At 40.4% G+C, this 15,959-nt stretch overlaps 2 protein-coding genes across 22 annotated transcripts in view; one reads left to right on the top strand and one right to left on the bottom strand.

Moving 5' to 3' along the window:
* The first annotated feature begins 170 nt into the window (after positions 1–170).
* Positions 171–15,932, top strand: sv2 (synaptic vesicle glycoprotein 2). 2 transcript variants are annotated; one of them, XM_061773408.1, is made up of 13 exons: positions 171–1,127; positions 2,581–2,676; positions 3,907–4,068; positions 4,144–4,306; positions 4,555–4,676; positions 4,769–4,932; positions 5,158–5,238; positions 5,393–5,482; positions 6,298–6,386; positions 6,945–7,072; positions 8,239–8,334; positions 8,430–8,589; positions 15,405–15,932. In XM_061773408.1, exons 1-13 carry the CDS (start codon positions 1,040–1,042, stop codon positions 15,415–15,417), a joined length of 1,452 nt encoding a protein of 483 aa, XP_061629392.1. In that variant the 5' UTR covers positions 171–1,039; the 3' UTR covers positions 15,418–15,932. The 2 variants fall into 2 exon arrangements, with proteins under 2 accessions (XP_061629392.1, XP_061629391.1); XM_061773407.1 differs by lacking the exon at positions 15,405–15,932 and adding an exon at positions 9,615–12,182.
* The window catches only part of LOC133477962 (AP-3 complex subunit beta-2), a 33,140-nt gene continuing 29,346 nt past the window's right edge, over positions 12,166–15,959 (bottom strand). For 15 of the 20 annotated variants that reach the window (XM_061773396.1, XM_061773397.1, XM_061773402.1 and 12 more), the window contains 2 exons: positions 14,786–14,924; positions 12,166–14,157 (listed from right to left, as the gene is read on the bottom strand). In XM_061773396.1, coding sequence (XP_061629380.1) covers positions 13,965–14,157; positions 14,786–14,924 — 332 coding nt within the window. In that variant the 3' untranslated portion in view covers positions 12,166–13,964. The remainder of the gene's footprint in view (positions 14,158–14,785; positions 14,925–15,959) is intronic. The other 5 variants (XM_061773403.1, XM_061773404.1, XM_061773389.1 and 2 more) reach the window with 1 other exon arrangement.

The following is a 15,959-nucleotide window of genomic DNA, read 5'->3' as shown; positions in this document are numbered from 1 at the left end:
CCACCACAATTAAATAGACGCCTATTGCAGGGGGCGGGGGGTTGGAATGAGACGCTGGGTAACAACATGGTGCCAATAACTCATGTGACGCCAATTTAACCAGAGCAGTGCGGGGAGTGTCCAAACTTTCGTTTACACTATAGGAGGATATGAGGCGGCACAGTGGTCAACAGGTTAGAGCGTCTGCCTCTCACAGTTCTGCGGACCGGGGTTCAATCCCCGCCTGTGTGGAGTTTGCATGTTCTCCACGTGCCTGCGTGGGTTTTCTCCGGGCTCTCCGGTTTCCTCCCACATCCCAAAAACATGCATGATATGTTAATTGAAGACTCTAAATTGCCCGTAAATTGTTTGTTTGTATGTGCCCTGCGATTGGCTGGCAACCAGTTCAGGGTGTACCTCGCCTCCTACCCGATGATGGCGGGGATAGGCTACAGCACTCCCGCGACCCTTGTGAGGATAAGCGGCACTACAGCACTGCTAATGAAGTAGGGGCAAAGTCGTTAGCGCATTCCGTCTGTGGACGTCAAATGCCAAAGAACAAGGAAACCACTACATTGTGCTGGAAATAGTCACAACAACGCACAGCAAGAGAACTGAGAATTACCCTTTTACAGATTGGGCTTCTTTAAAAATATTCTGTATTGATATAACACGCTTAGTGTTGACAAACACGTAAACCGAACGAAACTCGGTTGAAGAGATGAGCAAGTTATGACTGAATTGCAATGTCCATGCTTTGCCTTTGACGGGGACGTCGCCTCTTCCAACATGGCCTCCAAGTAGGCACGTCTATTAGTTGGGTTGCCACAGCGCCCTGGCGTATCTAGTCTTCTCGTCATCTCTATAAACTAGGCGCCAGCTTCACTTCCTGGTTAGCTTAGCGAGCTAGCCTAGCCAAGTCGCTCGCAACCTGCTTGAGCGGCTCAGTCACGGGACCTATTGAGCAAACTCGGCGGCTTGAAAAAAAAAAAAACAAAGACTCGTGGCAGGGCAGCGAAGGAGCAGTTTGCCTGACTGCAAATGACAACCGAGTTTGGGGATGCCTTCTGTCAATTCAACCGGAGATGAAGAGCCGCTTCTCTCTGGAAAACGTCAGCTGTACAACGAGGCGGACTCGGATAATGAAGGTGAAAAAAAATAAAAATCAAAGAAAAATCGAGCCGGTTCTTTATGAACCAGGAGTATTTTGTTAATTATTTAATATTTAAATGTTTCGTTTAGCCGGGATTGTTCAACAAAGTCGAAATTAAGCACTTTTTGGAATGTAAACAAATTGATTCATTTTTCAATGCATTTTCGTTTCTTATTTTACACGCAATATATTTTATCAAGTTACTTGTGATGTTACGCGTATTTAGGTAGTTGCTAGCATCACATTTTATGGTATCCTTGATATTAACCATTCACGAGTGGAAAGGTTTTATTTGTTTGCATTTTAGAAGGCGGCACGGTGAACGACTGGTTAGAGCGTCTGACTCACAGTTCTGAGGACCGGGGTGCAAATCCCGGCCCCGCCTTTCTGGAGTTTGCATGTTCGTGGCTTTTCTCCGGGCACTCCGGTTTCCTCCCACATCCCAAAAACATGCATGCTAGGTTAATTGAAGACTCTAAATTGCCCTTAGGTGTGAATATGAGTGCGAATGGTTGTTTGTTTGTATGTGCCCAGCAATTGGCTGGCAACCAGTTCAGGGTGTAGCCTGCACTCCCGTGACCCTTGTGAGGATAAACGGCTCAGAAAATGGATGGAAGGATGCATTTTAGAAAAAAATGTGTAATAATCGCTGTATATGTTTGGTCATAAATTGTAATTACACTACATGATTCGTAACTTTATGAGATTATATTATTATATATTTTTAGAAAACTGTGCTATATTCAGGATAAAACAATATTGTTATCAATATAAAACTCTATTTTCATCGTAAAAAATAACATATTGAGTATTAAATTAATAATTTTACAAGAATAAAAGTGTATGATTTTGAGAAATAAAGCCATACATTTTTTAGATTAACGTTGTAATATTCTGAGAATGAAATCTACCCCAGTATTTTGGCACATCACCATCATATTAATCAATAATTAGTATCAGAAATGTGAAGTGACTGCAGAAACATTGTGGTTAGGGGGTAAATGCTCCCTCAGGAGCCAAAATTTTGTCTATCATCCTCACTGTTTTTAATATTATATAACTTGACATGAACCTCTACACTGCTCATCTTTACACAGGCCACCAAACTGCTCCTGTGATATCCGTCTTCACTTCACCTTTGTAAAAATACAACAATATTCTCGTACGAGACTAAAGTCGTAACAGTAATACTTTAATCCAGGAAATATACCGGTGCTTCTTTTTCTCTAAAATTAGAAAAACAGAAACTTTATTCTCGTAATTTTACAAATGAAGCTAATACATTTCCAACTTTATTTTCCCGAAAATGTATGACTTTAATCTCATAGTGTAATTATTGTTTTTCTTTGCTTTTTGGCAATTACACTGTATCGGGCCAAAGATTCCCCAGAAGAGGGAGTAAAGACCAATTTGTACCAATTACTCAGAGTTTTTATTTATTTATTTAGGTGAAACTTTATTTGAGAGGAGCACATCAAACGAACGCAATGCTGATGAGGACGCACGCACCAGATTGACATACGAGGAAGCCATCGAGGCAGCAGGTAATTGAAAATGGGACACCATCTTGGAAGGATGGGATCACGAGTCAAGTCAGAATCAAATGTGAAATCAGCAGTGTTCTCTTTTATGCAAAGAGACTCGCCTCCTAAGTGCATGTATCAGTCGCTCATCATCACAGTTAAGGGAGAGTACACAAATGACTGTTTTGATGTTTTAATATACACTGCTTGACTTAATTTTTACTTGTTTAGTCTTTAAAAATGTTTTTTAAAAAGAACACTTTAGTCACACCACTGCATGGATGTGGCACATAAACACAAACTTCCCCCTCTGTGTCGAGAAATTCACCGAGCACTCATGTCTGTGCCGGTTATCAAACGCTCAAGCTGTTCGCTGACTTTGACATGATAACGGGGGTGCGTCGCGGCCGTTTCGGCATGATAGGGCCTCGGACAGCGCGGTGCGCCGACCAGACTCCAAACGAGTGTCTGTGGATCTTCGCCTAGCCTAGTTGATCATGTCATGGGGCAGAGAGACGCGGTGTGGGTGGCGGCTATGATGTAAATGAGCCCCACACCGATGTAACAGCGGGGTGGCTGTGCAGAACTCCTCGCACGCTCACTCATTTTCCCAAATAGGCAGCAAATGAACAACTTACTTGGGTGTGTAATAACACACAACGATAAGCGTTGAAGCGACAAAGTGACACGTTGACTTTTCCACGCCGCAATGACAGTTAAATCCTGAAGTCAACAAAACCAACAGGTGGTGATGTTTGCGTAGTAAACTAGTAGTGGGGCCTCAAGCATGTGTTAATATTTGATTAAAAATTCGAAAAATTCTTTCCTAAAATACAACAAAAGTATCCATGCACGCCCATCTGGAAAGGCTAAGAGTAGCGCGACATGATGAGCAGCCTTAAATCCTCACGTCAGCCAAATTGACCAAACAATATAAAGACAGACAATATAATGTAGTATCTGCTCTAGCAATGAAACAGAGACACGGCATGGTTAATCAATAAGCTCTTTATTGTAAAACTGAACGGTTAGTGTAGCGCTTCTCTCTCCATGCAAAACGTAAGTTGTCTTACGGTGGTGTATAAACATAATAGTCAATCTTTCATAATCCTTTTAAGATGTTTCACAAAAACATGGCACTCATACTTTCAGTTTCAGCCATTTTAGACCGATTTCACAATAATGGAAAACTAGTTTAGTCAGCTATCACATCGCGGCTGAACTTTTGTGTGCCGTGCTTCCTGTTTTCAGGCTTCGGCTCGTTCCACTGGCTGCTGCTGCTGGTGTGCGGCTGGGCTAACGCCAGCGACGCCGTCGAGATCGTGGGCGTCTCCTTCCTGCTGCCCACCGCCCGCTGCGACCTCCTGCTCAGCTCATCCGACATGGGCCTGCTGACCGCCTCCATTTTCCTCGGTCGGTCAACGCCCGCCTTTCTAAAATATTTCGGTCCCGACAGTCGATGAAACGGACCCCCATCCTGTCTGCCAGGCATGATGGTGGGCGGCTACATGTGGGGTTACATGGCCGACCGGAGGGGGCGCAGCAGAGTCTTGGTGGTCTCCCTGACCGTCAACGGCCTGTTCGGAGGCCTGGCCAGCGCGGCGCCGTGGTTCTGGCTCTTCCTGCTACTCAGGTTCATCAGCGGTGTGGGGTGAGAACATTGGAGGATGGAGTTCGGTTTCATCCATCTTTCCGTTTTCTGTTGCGTTCGTCCTCATTAGGGTCACGGGTCAGCTGGAGCCCTCCCAGCTGACTTGGTCGCCAGCCAATCAAATATTCCGTTTGCAGCAAGCAAACCATGTTTGGGATTGAGTCGACACTGTTGCGTGTCCACAATTTTGGAGCATGTAATGACAGAATTAAAAATAGTGACAACAATGCCCTGATTTCTTTCTCCAGGGTTGGCGGGTCCATTCCTGTCATCTTTTCCTACTTCTCAGAGTTTATGCCCCGACTGAGGCGAGGTGCCATGATCAGCGCTCTGGCCACCTTCTGGATGGCGGGGAACATTCTGGCTGCAGGTGCCAAGGCACCACAGAACAACTACATTTTCATTATTATTATTTTTGTCATTATATATAAAGTGTGTGTGTGTGTGTGTGTGTGTGCAAAGGCCTGGCCTGGTTGGTGATCCCCAGAAGCTGGGCGCATTTTTCCCTGGGCCCACTGGACTTCCAGAGCTGGCGAGTGTTCGTTGTACTCTGCTCCATCCCAAGCATCACATCAGCGCTCATCTTCAAGCTGTTCATGCCCGAGAGCCCCAAATTCCTCATGGAGGTATCTACAGAAACCACATGAAACTCTGTTCTAAAATGAACCCTACCCTAACCTAATCCAACCGTATTAAATGTTCATAACATATCCTAGATTGAACTCAGAATGAAATACCAAGTGAGTGGTTCGGCTACGTTCATACATAGATCATAAACATCAATTGATGACCTGATTCCCCAGTTGTCCAAGGACATCTAGTCACAATTCCAATGTTTTTTGTCTTTGTAGGCTGGTCGAGAGAGAGAAGCGATCCACGTCTTCCGCCAGATGTTCCGACTCAACATGCGTGGGAAAGGAGCATCTTTCCCAGTAAGCAGAGGGTTCTGTGTAAAAAGGCAAAGGCGGGTATTGTCGGAATCTTCTGTCACTATGTCTCTGATGTGTCAATTATGCGGGATCGCTGTCTAAAACAGGCTGTGGTTCAGTAGTGGTAATCATGTCAAGCTTGTGTTCGCTTTTGAAGGACTTTTCTTTGCACGTGAACATGAAGCAAAGAGAGCACAAGACTGAGATTCGACAGCCCTGTGGACGACTCGCCGCTATTCTCAAACAGGTGAACACGATAGGAGACTCATGACAAAGTTAAATACAGTGCGGGGGTTAGGGACTGGGCCCGACCGTGAATAGCGAAAATCCGCGGATAATTGAGAGCTATTATAATTTGCATTGAAAAATAGATCCTTTTTTTTTCAAGCCCAAAAATTCAGTAAGCCAGTAAGTGTTTTCTGGGTCGGTTCCCCCTAAAAAATGAAAACAATAAAAGAAAAATGAAAAACATGTGGAAAAAAAGATAATAATATATTTTTTGGGGGGACCGCGGGTATGCGGGGGGTCCACTGTACAGTCGTGCCTTGAGATAAGAGTGACCCAACTTACGATTTATTTGCGATACAAGCGTTGTTCGGACGATTTTTATTTGTATTTTTCCCTTAAATCACAGATATTTGAACACAAACTGCAGCAACACATGTAGACAGGCAATATAACAGTACTCAGTCATATTGTCTTTATCCTCTTCGAAGAAGAACTAGTATTAGTGCCGTACTGAGGAGCTGAGACCGTGTCTTTCTTATACTGCCCCCTTTTGACCAAGGTGCGCACACCAGAAGGAGCAGCACAATGTCTATTGTATTGAAGCCATATGTGACAAAAACAGTTTTTAATTCTCATTTAATAATGACATTACTGTATGTTTTTATAAAGTGCAATCTACCAATGGCACTAATGACAGTAACGGGGAGGCAAAAGGAAGGTGTTTGCGGAGCAACACCGGTCACTCACCTGGTGTCTTTTTATCGGCATTGTTGCTGGAATGTATTAAGTGTTTTGCTGTATAATAATTGTATTGCTATCATCGCCACACAACAGGGTCTGATGCCGGTCCGGCAGATGTTTGACGGGAACCTCAAATCCAGGAGCATCGTGCTGCTAGTCATCTTTTACTGCATCTCTTTCGGGTACGACGTCCATCCGGTCCAGTAGTCTTGGAAGAATGTGTGTGTGTGTGTGTGTGTGTGTGTGGTCGTTGCTACTGCTGTAGTATCAGATCAATTTAGCGTCATCCATCGTTTTAGTTTAAACCGTGAGTCAAGATGGGATTCGGAACAACTCTGTGTGTAACTGTCATTATGGTACTATTATTGTTGTGTAGCCGATTGTTCTTGTGCCCATTGTTCTCTCGTTGCTCCCCCCACTGCCACATCTACCGTATATCCTGCTTTCTTTCTCCATCTTCCCTTCATTCCTCTACTTACTCTGTCTCTCCATCTCAACCCAAGTGGCAGAGACAGATGGTCGCTCCCAACAAGCCGGTTTCCGTTCGAGGTTTCTTCCTTGGAGGGAGTTTTTGCTTGCCTCCATCGCGAAATTCTTGCTCATGTCGGGTTCAATTGGGTTTCTTTAATGTATGAGGAGTGTGATTCTTGACATGATTGATGTATAAAGTGCCTTGAGCTAACCTTTGTTGATAATTGACACTTTGTAGGTAAAAATGACTCTACTCGACTTGTGTGTAGTTACTACGGTCTGTGGATGTGGTTCCCCGAACTTTTCGCCCGAATGGAGGCCGGCGGCTCCCCGTGCGCCAACATGTCAGCCGGGTCTGAACAGCGGAACCGCAGCTGCTACCCTGTCAACACCGTCGGTGTGTAACATTTACATGTAGACACTCTTTGAAGACGCTTCATTACGTACACCCGTGGTTGTCAAACTGGGGTCCACGGATCTGCAGGGTTTCACAAGTCGTAGCTTGGGGTCCGCAAAATTATTTGTAATAAATTATGATGGATCATATAAAAAAAAAAAAAAATGCATACTTACATATGAAGACTGGGTTACCAACAAAACCAACATAATTGAACAATTACCCTCCCCTAGCCTGGCCAATTAAAAGCCGCGCCTGTAATTGCATAAATCTGGCATTCCTGCACGAATAAGGCGTAATATTATGAGAATAAAAAGTTGTATTTTTCAAATTCATCTTCCCTCTTATTAATGTTTGTCTTGATCATTATATTTCTACTTTATTCCCAAGAAAGTATAACTTCTTATCCTGATAAAAATCCATCTTTGTTCTTGAAAAGATTACAGCAGCTCCTGATGTCACTCACCAGGCCACACCTCTTAAAGGCTCACATCCTGTACACAAATACTAAAGTAAAGCAAAACAAAGCAAATTTATTTATAGAGCATTTCATATACAAGGTAAACTCAATGTGCTTTACATGATTAAAAGCCTTTAAAAAGAAAGGGGAAAAATACAAGACTGATTAAAAGTACTTAAATACAAAGAGAAAATAAGTCGCATACAGTGCAAGAAAGATCATTTAAAAGTGGAAATACTCTAAAATGCTCAATCATAAGGCATGAGGGAAAAAATGTTTTTTGAAATATTTTTTTTTAAATATGGATTTAAAGACGCGGTCGACCGCCTCCTGCCCGATGATAGCTGGGATAGGCTCCAGCACGCCCGCGACCCTAGTGAGGGGAAGCGGCTCAGAAAATGGATGGATGGATTTAAAGACATTGACACTTGGGGCTGACTTAAAAGTTACTTCACCATCTTTGCTTTGGGTTACAGTGCGTACAGTAAAGTTTATTTCTTTACATTCTATTATGTTTTTATACAATACAGTGACATTTTTTATTTATTAAAAACACACCCCCAAAAATCTTTTTTGACTTTTTGTTTTATTTTGATGGGAAAATTTGATTTGAAGTAGGATTAAATTGCGTTCCACTGTGTCTTGGTGAGTAGTCACCGTGGGTTGTTTTTAGTCGTGTTTCACTGGCAGCCGTTTTCCTCGCCAGTGTACGAGGAGGGCTTCTTCATCGCCGCCGCCAACCTTCCCGGCAACATCTTCACCATTCTGGTCATTGACAACGTTGGAGGGAAGCTGCTGCTCTGTGAGGAACGCCGCGGCTTCAGCACTTTATTTTTCTTGATTCTGTTTGACGTTGACCTCGTGTGTGTGTGTGTGTGTGTGCGTGTTCGCTCGCAGCGGGCAGCCTGCTGATGTCCAGCCTCAGCGTGTTCCTCATCTACGTGGTGCAGACCAAAACACAAAGTCTGGTGTTGTCCTGTTTGTTCAGCGGCGTGTCCGTCATCACCTGGAACGCTCTGGACGTCGTGGGCACGGAGCTCTACCCCACGCAGCTACGGTACATTTGGGCTTGCTTGAAGGAGGCGTTTATTTGAGTTTAGTTGTTTGAAGCATAATGACTCACCTGGAGGATTCATTGTTGTGCGGCATCTATTTTAACGTTGAGTTAAGTGGACGTTGCGTCCGACGACAAATAGGACACAGCATCTATTAGAGGAAAGTGTTTATGTTTTCCTGAGTAGATGGCGCAACTAGGGCTGCAACTGACGATAATTTTAATAATCACTTAATCTGTCGATTATTTCATGATTAATTGATGATCGGATTTAAACAAAACTTTTAAAACGGTTCCATCACTTTATTAAAAAACAGGACATTATTTCAAATTGACAGTGCAGAAAATCCACAAACATAAATTGATGATTTTTAGTTACTGTTTTGGTCCGTAACGTCAGAAAATATGGAAAAACCTTGATGATTATTTTCCAAATTAAAAGATGCAAACATTTTATTTTAGTGAAACACAGATAATCAGTCTCCTATTATTATTATAATGAATATAATTATTAATATTTACTGCTTTATTGCCGTAATACAGAGAACTATTAATATTTACTGTCTTTGAAGCTAAAATTCCGAGGCTTCGGACAATTTTATGTTGCACAAGTCTGTAAATATTAATTGAATATCAAAAATCGATTAATTTGATAATCAGTTGTCAATTCATCGTTTCACCTCTAGATGCTACCACAGGTGGTAAAAGTATTCACGTGCTGTACTTAAGTAGAAGTAAATATACTTGACGTTATGTCGACATCTGAAGCGGTTGAATAAACTAATGAGTCTAATTTGACAAAGTAAGGAGTAGAAAGTACAGATATCTGTGAAAGTAGAAACCTGTCCAAAAAATTAATACTCAAGTACAGATACCTGAAATATCTACTTAAGTACATTAACAGAGTATTAGTACTTTGTTACTTTCTCCCATTGCGGGCAACTAATTGGGGCATCTTTTGGAATGACAGTTAAACAATCCCCATGTAATTGAGGTTTCACATGACGGCGTTTTTGCTTCATACGCAGTTCGTCGGCGCTGGGCTTCTTCGCGGGGGCGGGCCGAGTGGCGGCCATCACGGGGAACATGGCCTTTGGCAATTTGGTGGACTCGGACTGCGCCGTGCCCGTCCTGCTGGTGTCGGTTGTGCTGCTTGCCGGCGGCATGGCGGCGTTCTTCCTGCCGCGCAGCAAACAGACTGAGCTCACCTGAGCTTCACCAAAACGCCGCTCCGATATACAGACCCTTTCCAAAATATTAGAATATCATGGAAAAGTTTGTTTATTTCCATAATTCCATTCAAAAGGTTAAACTTTCATAGATCATAGATTCAGGGCCAACAATTTAGTTGTATTTCTTTGTTTATGTTTACATAATTTGGACTTCCAGCTCATAAAACCCACAAAATCAGGAATAAAAAAAAAATTTGAAGAAATCAGACCAAATTTTGCAGGCCATAAATGTATTAAACTGAGTGTCACACACTAATTATCTACTAATCTCAAAGCACTTACACAGGTTTCCCCACGTGTCATTAAATTGCTTCAGTTTGGTTCAATTGTCTCAGTTGGATTCAATATGGGGAAGACTGCAGACTTAACAACTGGCTAGAAGGCCATCATTGATACCCTCCATAGGATGGGTAAGCCACAAAAGGTCATAGCTAAGGAGGCTGGCTGTTCACAGAGTCCTGTGTCCAAGCATATCAATGGAAGGACAAAATGTGGCAAGAGAAGACGCACCAACAAAAGAGATGACCGTGGGCTTCAGCGGATTATTAAAAAGAGAAGATTCAAGAATTAAGCAGAGATCCAGAAAGAATGGAATGAGGCGGGAGCCACACGTTCAAAAACCACCACATTCAAACGCATCCGGGAGATGGGCTACAACTGTCGGTTTCCTCGAGTCAAGTCGCTTCTGAGCCTGAGCCAACGGAGGAAGCGTCGCAACTGGGCCAAGGAGAAGAAGGACTGGACTGTCGGCCAGTGGTCCGAGGTCCTCTTTTCCGATGAAAGTAAAGTGTGCCTTTCATTGGGAAATCAAGGTCCGAGAGTTTCGAGGAAGACGGGTGGAGAACAGAACCCGAGCTGCTTGAGGTCCAGTGTGAAATATTCACAGTCGGTCATGATTTGGGGTGCAATGTCCAGTGCAGGTGTTGGTAAACTCTGCTTTGTTAAATCCAAGGTCACCGCAACAGTCTACCAGAATGTTTTAGAGTACTTCATGATTCCTTCTGCTGAGGATCTGTATGAAGATGCAGATTTCATCTTCCAGCAGGACCTGGCCCCTTCCCATACCGCCAGAAGGACCAAAACCTGGTTTGATGCCCATGCCATCACAGTGCTTGACTGGCCAGCCAACTCACCAGATCTAAACCCCATTGAGAATCTATGGAGTATTATCAAGAGGAAAATGAGGGGCGCCAGACCCAAAAACAAAGAAGAACTGACAGCAAGCATCAAGGAAATCTGGGCTTCCATAACTCCCAGGCAATGCCACAGGCTGATTGCCTCAATGCCACGGCGCATCCAGGCAGTGATTAAAGCAAAAGGATAACCAACCAAGTATTGGAGATGAACATATCATTTTGAAAGTACCATATTTTGATTCATTTAATGTGACCCTCATTTCTTTCGCTTTTTTATTTTCTACAAAAACTGACAAGCAAATGGTGATTTCTTCACAGTATTAACATTTTTTGAATTCCTGATTTTGTGGGTTTTATGAGCTGAAGCCCAAATTATGTAAAAATAAACAAATAAATACTTGAAATTGTTCACATTTTGGGCCCTGAATCTATAATCTATGAAAGTTTAACTTTCCGAATGGAATTATGGAACTAAATAAACTTTTCCATGATATTCAAATTTTTTTTGCAAAGGGTGTGTGTGTGTGTGTGTGTGTATATATATATATATATATATATATATATATATATACATATATATATACATATATGTATGTGTATATATATATATACATACACACATATATATATATATATATATATATATATACACACACACACACACACACACAGTATCTCATGAACGTGAGTACACCTCTCACATTTTTGTAAATATGTATATTAGAGTCAATATAAAGTCTACCCACTCCTCTGTCGAAGGCCTTGTTTTGTGATCTAAAAGATGAAGCCATGATATATCATTTCAAAACCTTATCCACCATTAATGTGATCTTATAGGAAATTCTCCACTGCTTTGCAATCCTAATAAGTGTAAATTTACTGTCCCCTCAAAATAACTCAACACACAGTCATTATTGCCTAAAGAGCTGGCAACAAAAGTGAGTACACCCCTAAGTGAAAATGTCCAAATTGGTTATGGGGTGTAAATAGTCTATATTTCACTAAAAAGTTGATTTGTATCAATTTGTATTTGAGTTGTATCACTCACGTTTGTGAGATTTCTGTATATTTTTTACATTGCTCAATTGAGTCGATACAATCAAAGAACTGAAAGTTATTGTACAAAATCAAAGGCTTTATTTTTCATTTGTTTGATTATTATTGATATTTTGTGTTGTGTATATTTTTTCAACAGGCATTGGAAAAGAAAATATCTTTTTTTATCATTTATTTGTCTCCTACAGTTGTCAAGCAGCACACAACAGTCGTGATGAAAAATAATACATCATTTGCATTTTAAAACAAATGGTGTCGGGATAAAATGCGCCATGTAGAAAAAAAAATATCTGCTTTGTTAAAATAACTTACATTCACCAACAGTAAAAAAAACAACTTTTTTGATCATTGAAGAACTGAATTTTAACTTTTTAATTACATTGAAGCCAAAAGGTAAAAAAAATAAAAACAATTGTGGAGCCTTTTTACTCATCTGTCACAGGGTATCACGCTCAATTATTTGGCAAAATAGATTGTTAAAAAAAATGAATCAAAATGAATGACAGTGAAGTTTTACAATTTTTGTATGACTAATATGAATTATTACAGTAAGCCTTTTAAGCCAAAATCAGGGTAAAATGGGGGCAGTTTCACTAATTTATTACAAGATACCAATATATTTGGATATAATTTTCAGCAATTGTTATTTAAAATTTCACTGAAATCAATAATGAACTTAATACCTAACAATACCCAATAATTATTGGAATTTAATTTTTAAGCCAAAATTAAAGAAAAAAGTGACATGTTCACAGGTTTATTATACTTTAAGGCCCAAAGGAGAACAACAAATACAATAAAATAATCTGCATGTAACAACAACACGTCCAGTGTTAAAAAAAAGTAAAAAGTCTGAGATGAGCGGTTTGTATTATATATACAGTATAACACACACATACTGTACATACAGTAGCAGTGTTGCATACAAAGCAACATTTCAAATGTTTATTCCCGCTATTGTCTTACTTTTTAACTGCAACATAAGATTGAAATTGTCATGCCACGTTCAAACGCAAACGTCTTCTATGACCTACATTGGTTGTTTTTGGGGTTTTTTTAAAATCTGCAATTTCATAACAGTTGTGCCTTTAAAAGCAATTAGCCAAATAAACTTAAATAAGAGGAAATTAATGACCAAGTTAGATATAAAAATTAACAAAAAAACATGAGATTTGATAACTAAATTTTTATTTAATTCTTTTCAAGTGTAAAAAGAAATATTCCGAATTCATATGGAATTTGGGAAATGTTTTTTTAAAGAAAGTAAAAATAATATAAAAAAACATTTCTCAAATGTTTCTCAATATGAAATTTGGTAGAAAATAAATAAAAGAATCCTCGAACATTGCTAAATAACATTTGATAACCTAATTTAATGAAAAGAAACAAAAGTGAATTTGTTAGAAATTGTTTTAAAATTATAAACTAAAAAACCTAATATTACTAAATTACATTTGAAACAATGTATTGTTTTTTTTAAACAAAACAAAGTTTCTCAAATGTTATTTTATATGAAATTAGATAGAAATCGTTTGAAAGAAGAAAATCGAACGTTACCGAATAACATCTGATAACCAATGTTTTTCTTCAAAACAACAACAAAAAATTCTCCAATGTTCTTAAATATGGAATTTGGTGGAAATTGTAAGGAAAAAATAATCTAAAATGACTACTTGACTACTTAACCTTCAGAAACCAACTATTAATTGGCACCAAGAGCCCCGAGAAGTTTTCTGGAATGGAATTCATTTTCTAGGTAGCGGGCAACATAATGTAGTCTTGAGATGCCGTCATGTTGTTCCTGTTAGCAGACGTAGCGTGGGGTCATCCTTTTTCTGATTGTCAAAGAGGTGGCAAGCTGGAAACCAAAAAACAAACAAAGAAACAAACACGAACATTCCAGGCGAAGGCGGGAGAGTGGAAGCGGGCAGGCGGGATGCGAGCAGCGCCCGCGTCACTGCGTGAGCGCCAGCAGGATGTCCTTGACCAGCATGGTGCCGATCACCATCTTGTCGCAGTTGAGCGTCAGCTGGGCGGCACCGTCCTCCTTGGTCGCCACGGTGACCAGCACCAGGCTGCCGCCGCTCACCGTCCTGCCGGCGAATCTGTGCACAGGAAGTGGAAGTGCAGGAAGAGGAAGTGGAGGACTGAAGTCAAAGCGCAACGAAGAAGTGAACGCCAAAGGCGGCAGAGTGAAGGAAGTGCATGACGTTATTAATTTAGCAGTGCAGAAAAACACAAAGATTAGTTCAAGCGTGACGATAAAATAAAATAAATAAGAATTTATTAAAAATTGGGGGGAAAAGTATTTACTAGTGGTGGGATTCCATTAAAAAAAGATTAATTAAGTTTGAATGTACTTGAAATGAATTTTTTAAAATGTGTATATGTTTATACATAAAACAATGTAAATTAAAACTATAATTAAAATATGATAAAATATATACGTTAATTCAACTATATAGATATATGTAATTGCATTTAATGTCATGTAATAGGTATTGTAAGGTATATGTATTTTTTTAACTGGTGTAACAATTGTATTTATAATACATAAATGAACTAACAATAAATAATCATGAAAAGTAAAAACCTAATTAAAGGCTTTGTAAGTAATTGATCGCGGTTTGCTGTTAATCAAATCAAAATATTGAAGGTACATAATATTTACTTACTAATATTAAAAAATGAACACAAAAGAACCTATGTCTTTCAATTCAAATCAACAAAGACATATTTGAACTCAACTTCAATATTTTGTTTCCTCTGACTTACCTGCATTCTTTGTCGGAGCCACAGGGCACTCTGCTGAGGTTGGCGGCGGCCGTCACCCTCTGGACGACGGCGTGCTCGTCCCGGCACTTTGCGTCCAGCGTCAGCCTCTCTGTGATCTCGTTCATGCCCATCAGCTGACCTGTTTTGGCACACGGGCACTGTGTCAACTTCATACAACACCACAGAGGAAAACGCTCCACAAAACAGACCCTTTCATAATGTATGTAAACAATAGGCACTGAGGGTACTTCCGGGTGGCAGACACACGGGACGCAAAACCACACTAAACTGAAAACCATGACAAAAACCTTTGGGGGGTTTGTGCTGCCGGGTAGGCAAGAAGGCTAAAATCGTCAACCAAGCCATTTACGCTGTTTTCTCACTTGCTCTGCCTTCGTCTAATGACGTGAAAGGGTTTGTTTTTGTTGAGTTTTTGCCACCCAGAAGAACGCGTGACATCGTGGTGCAAAGGTCTATTGAATCTAATCAAATTCAATAGAGGTGAGGCTACAGGAAGGAAGGAAGGAAGGAAGGAAGGAAGGATGTAAGGAAGGAAGGTGTGTGAGGACAAAGGAAGTGGCTGATGTCATTTCCTTAAATTCCTTCTCGTTGGTGCTAGATGCAGCAGGTGACGAGCACTCCCAAGTGTTAACTTCACCCCCACATCAGAACAAGAAGTCGGCTGGGCCAAGCGAATCTGTGAGGAACATACTTTTCCTGGGTGCCATTGAACGCACCGCACGGCGGAAGCGCCAAGGTCCAACACAATCTCGTTTGTTCGGATTCAGAAACAATTTAGCTAGATTTAATATGGAATTTGGTAGCTTTAAAGAATGTTTTTTAACAGAGATTATGCATACATTTAGAACTACTTTAAAAACAAACAAGCACTAATTGAAGTCGATTTTTAAACCCAACAAGCTCCCAAAAAGTCAGACATTTGCACAAATTTAGTATGCTGTAGATATCATTTGGAATCAATATGGAAATTGGTAGAAATCCATTTTTGTTCTTTTTAAATAAAAAATAATAAGAAGAAACTTAAGGAGAAATCTATTCAAAATAACTAAGCAAAAAGATCTCCTCAACGTAATAACATTAACTAACCAAATATTATTAGGAGTTGATGTTTAACTCCCTGAACAATTTAACGAACTAAAATTGTACAAAAATA

Source organism: Phyllopteryx taeniolatus, chromosome 5, assembly GCF_024500385.1.
Source record: "Phyllopteryx taeniolatus isolate TA_2022b chromosome 5, UOR_Ptae_1.2, whole genome shotgun sequence".
In the NCBI taxonomy this organism is placed as follows: domain Eukaryota; kingdom Metazoa; phylum Chordata; class Actinopteri; order Syngnathiformes; family Syngnathidae; genus Phyllopteryx; species Phyllopteryx taeniolatus.
Note: the sequence above shows the minus strand (reverse complement) of the source record. Positions and strands in the feature narration are given on the sequence as shown.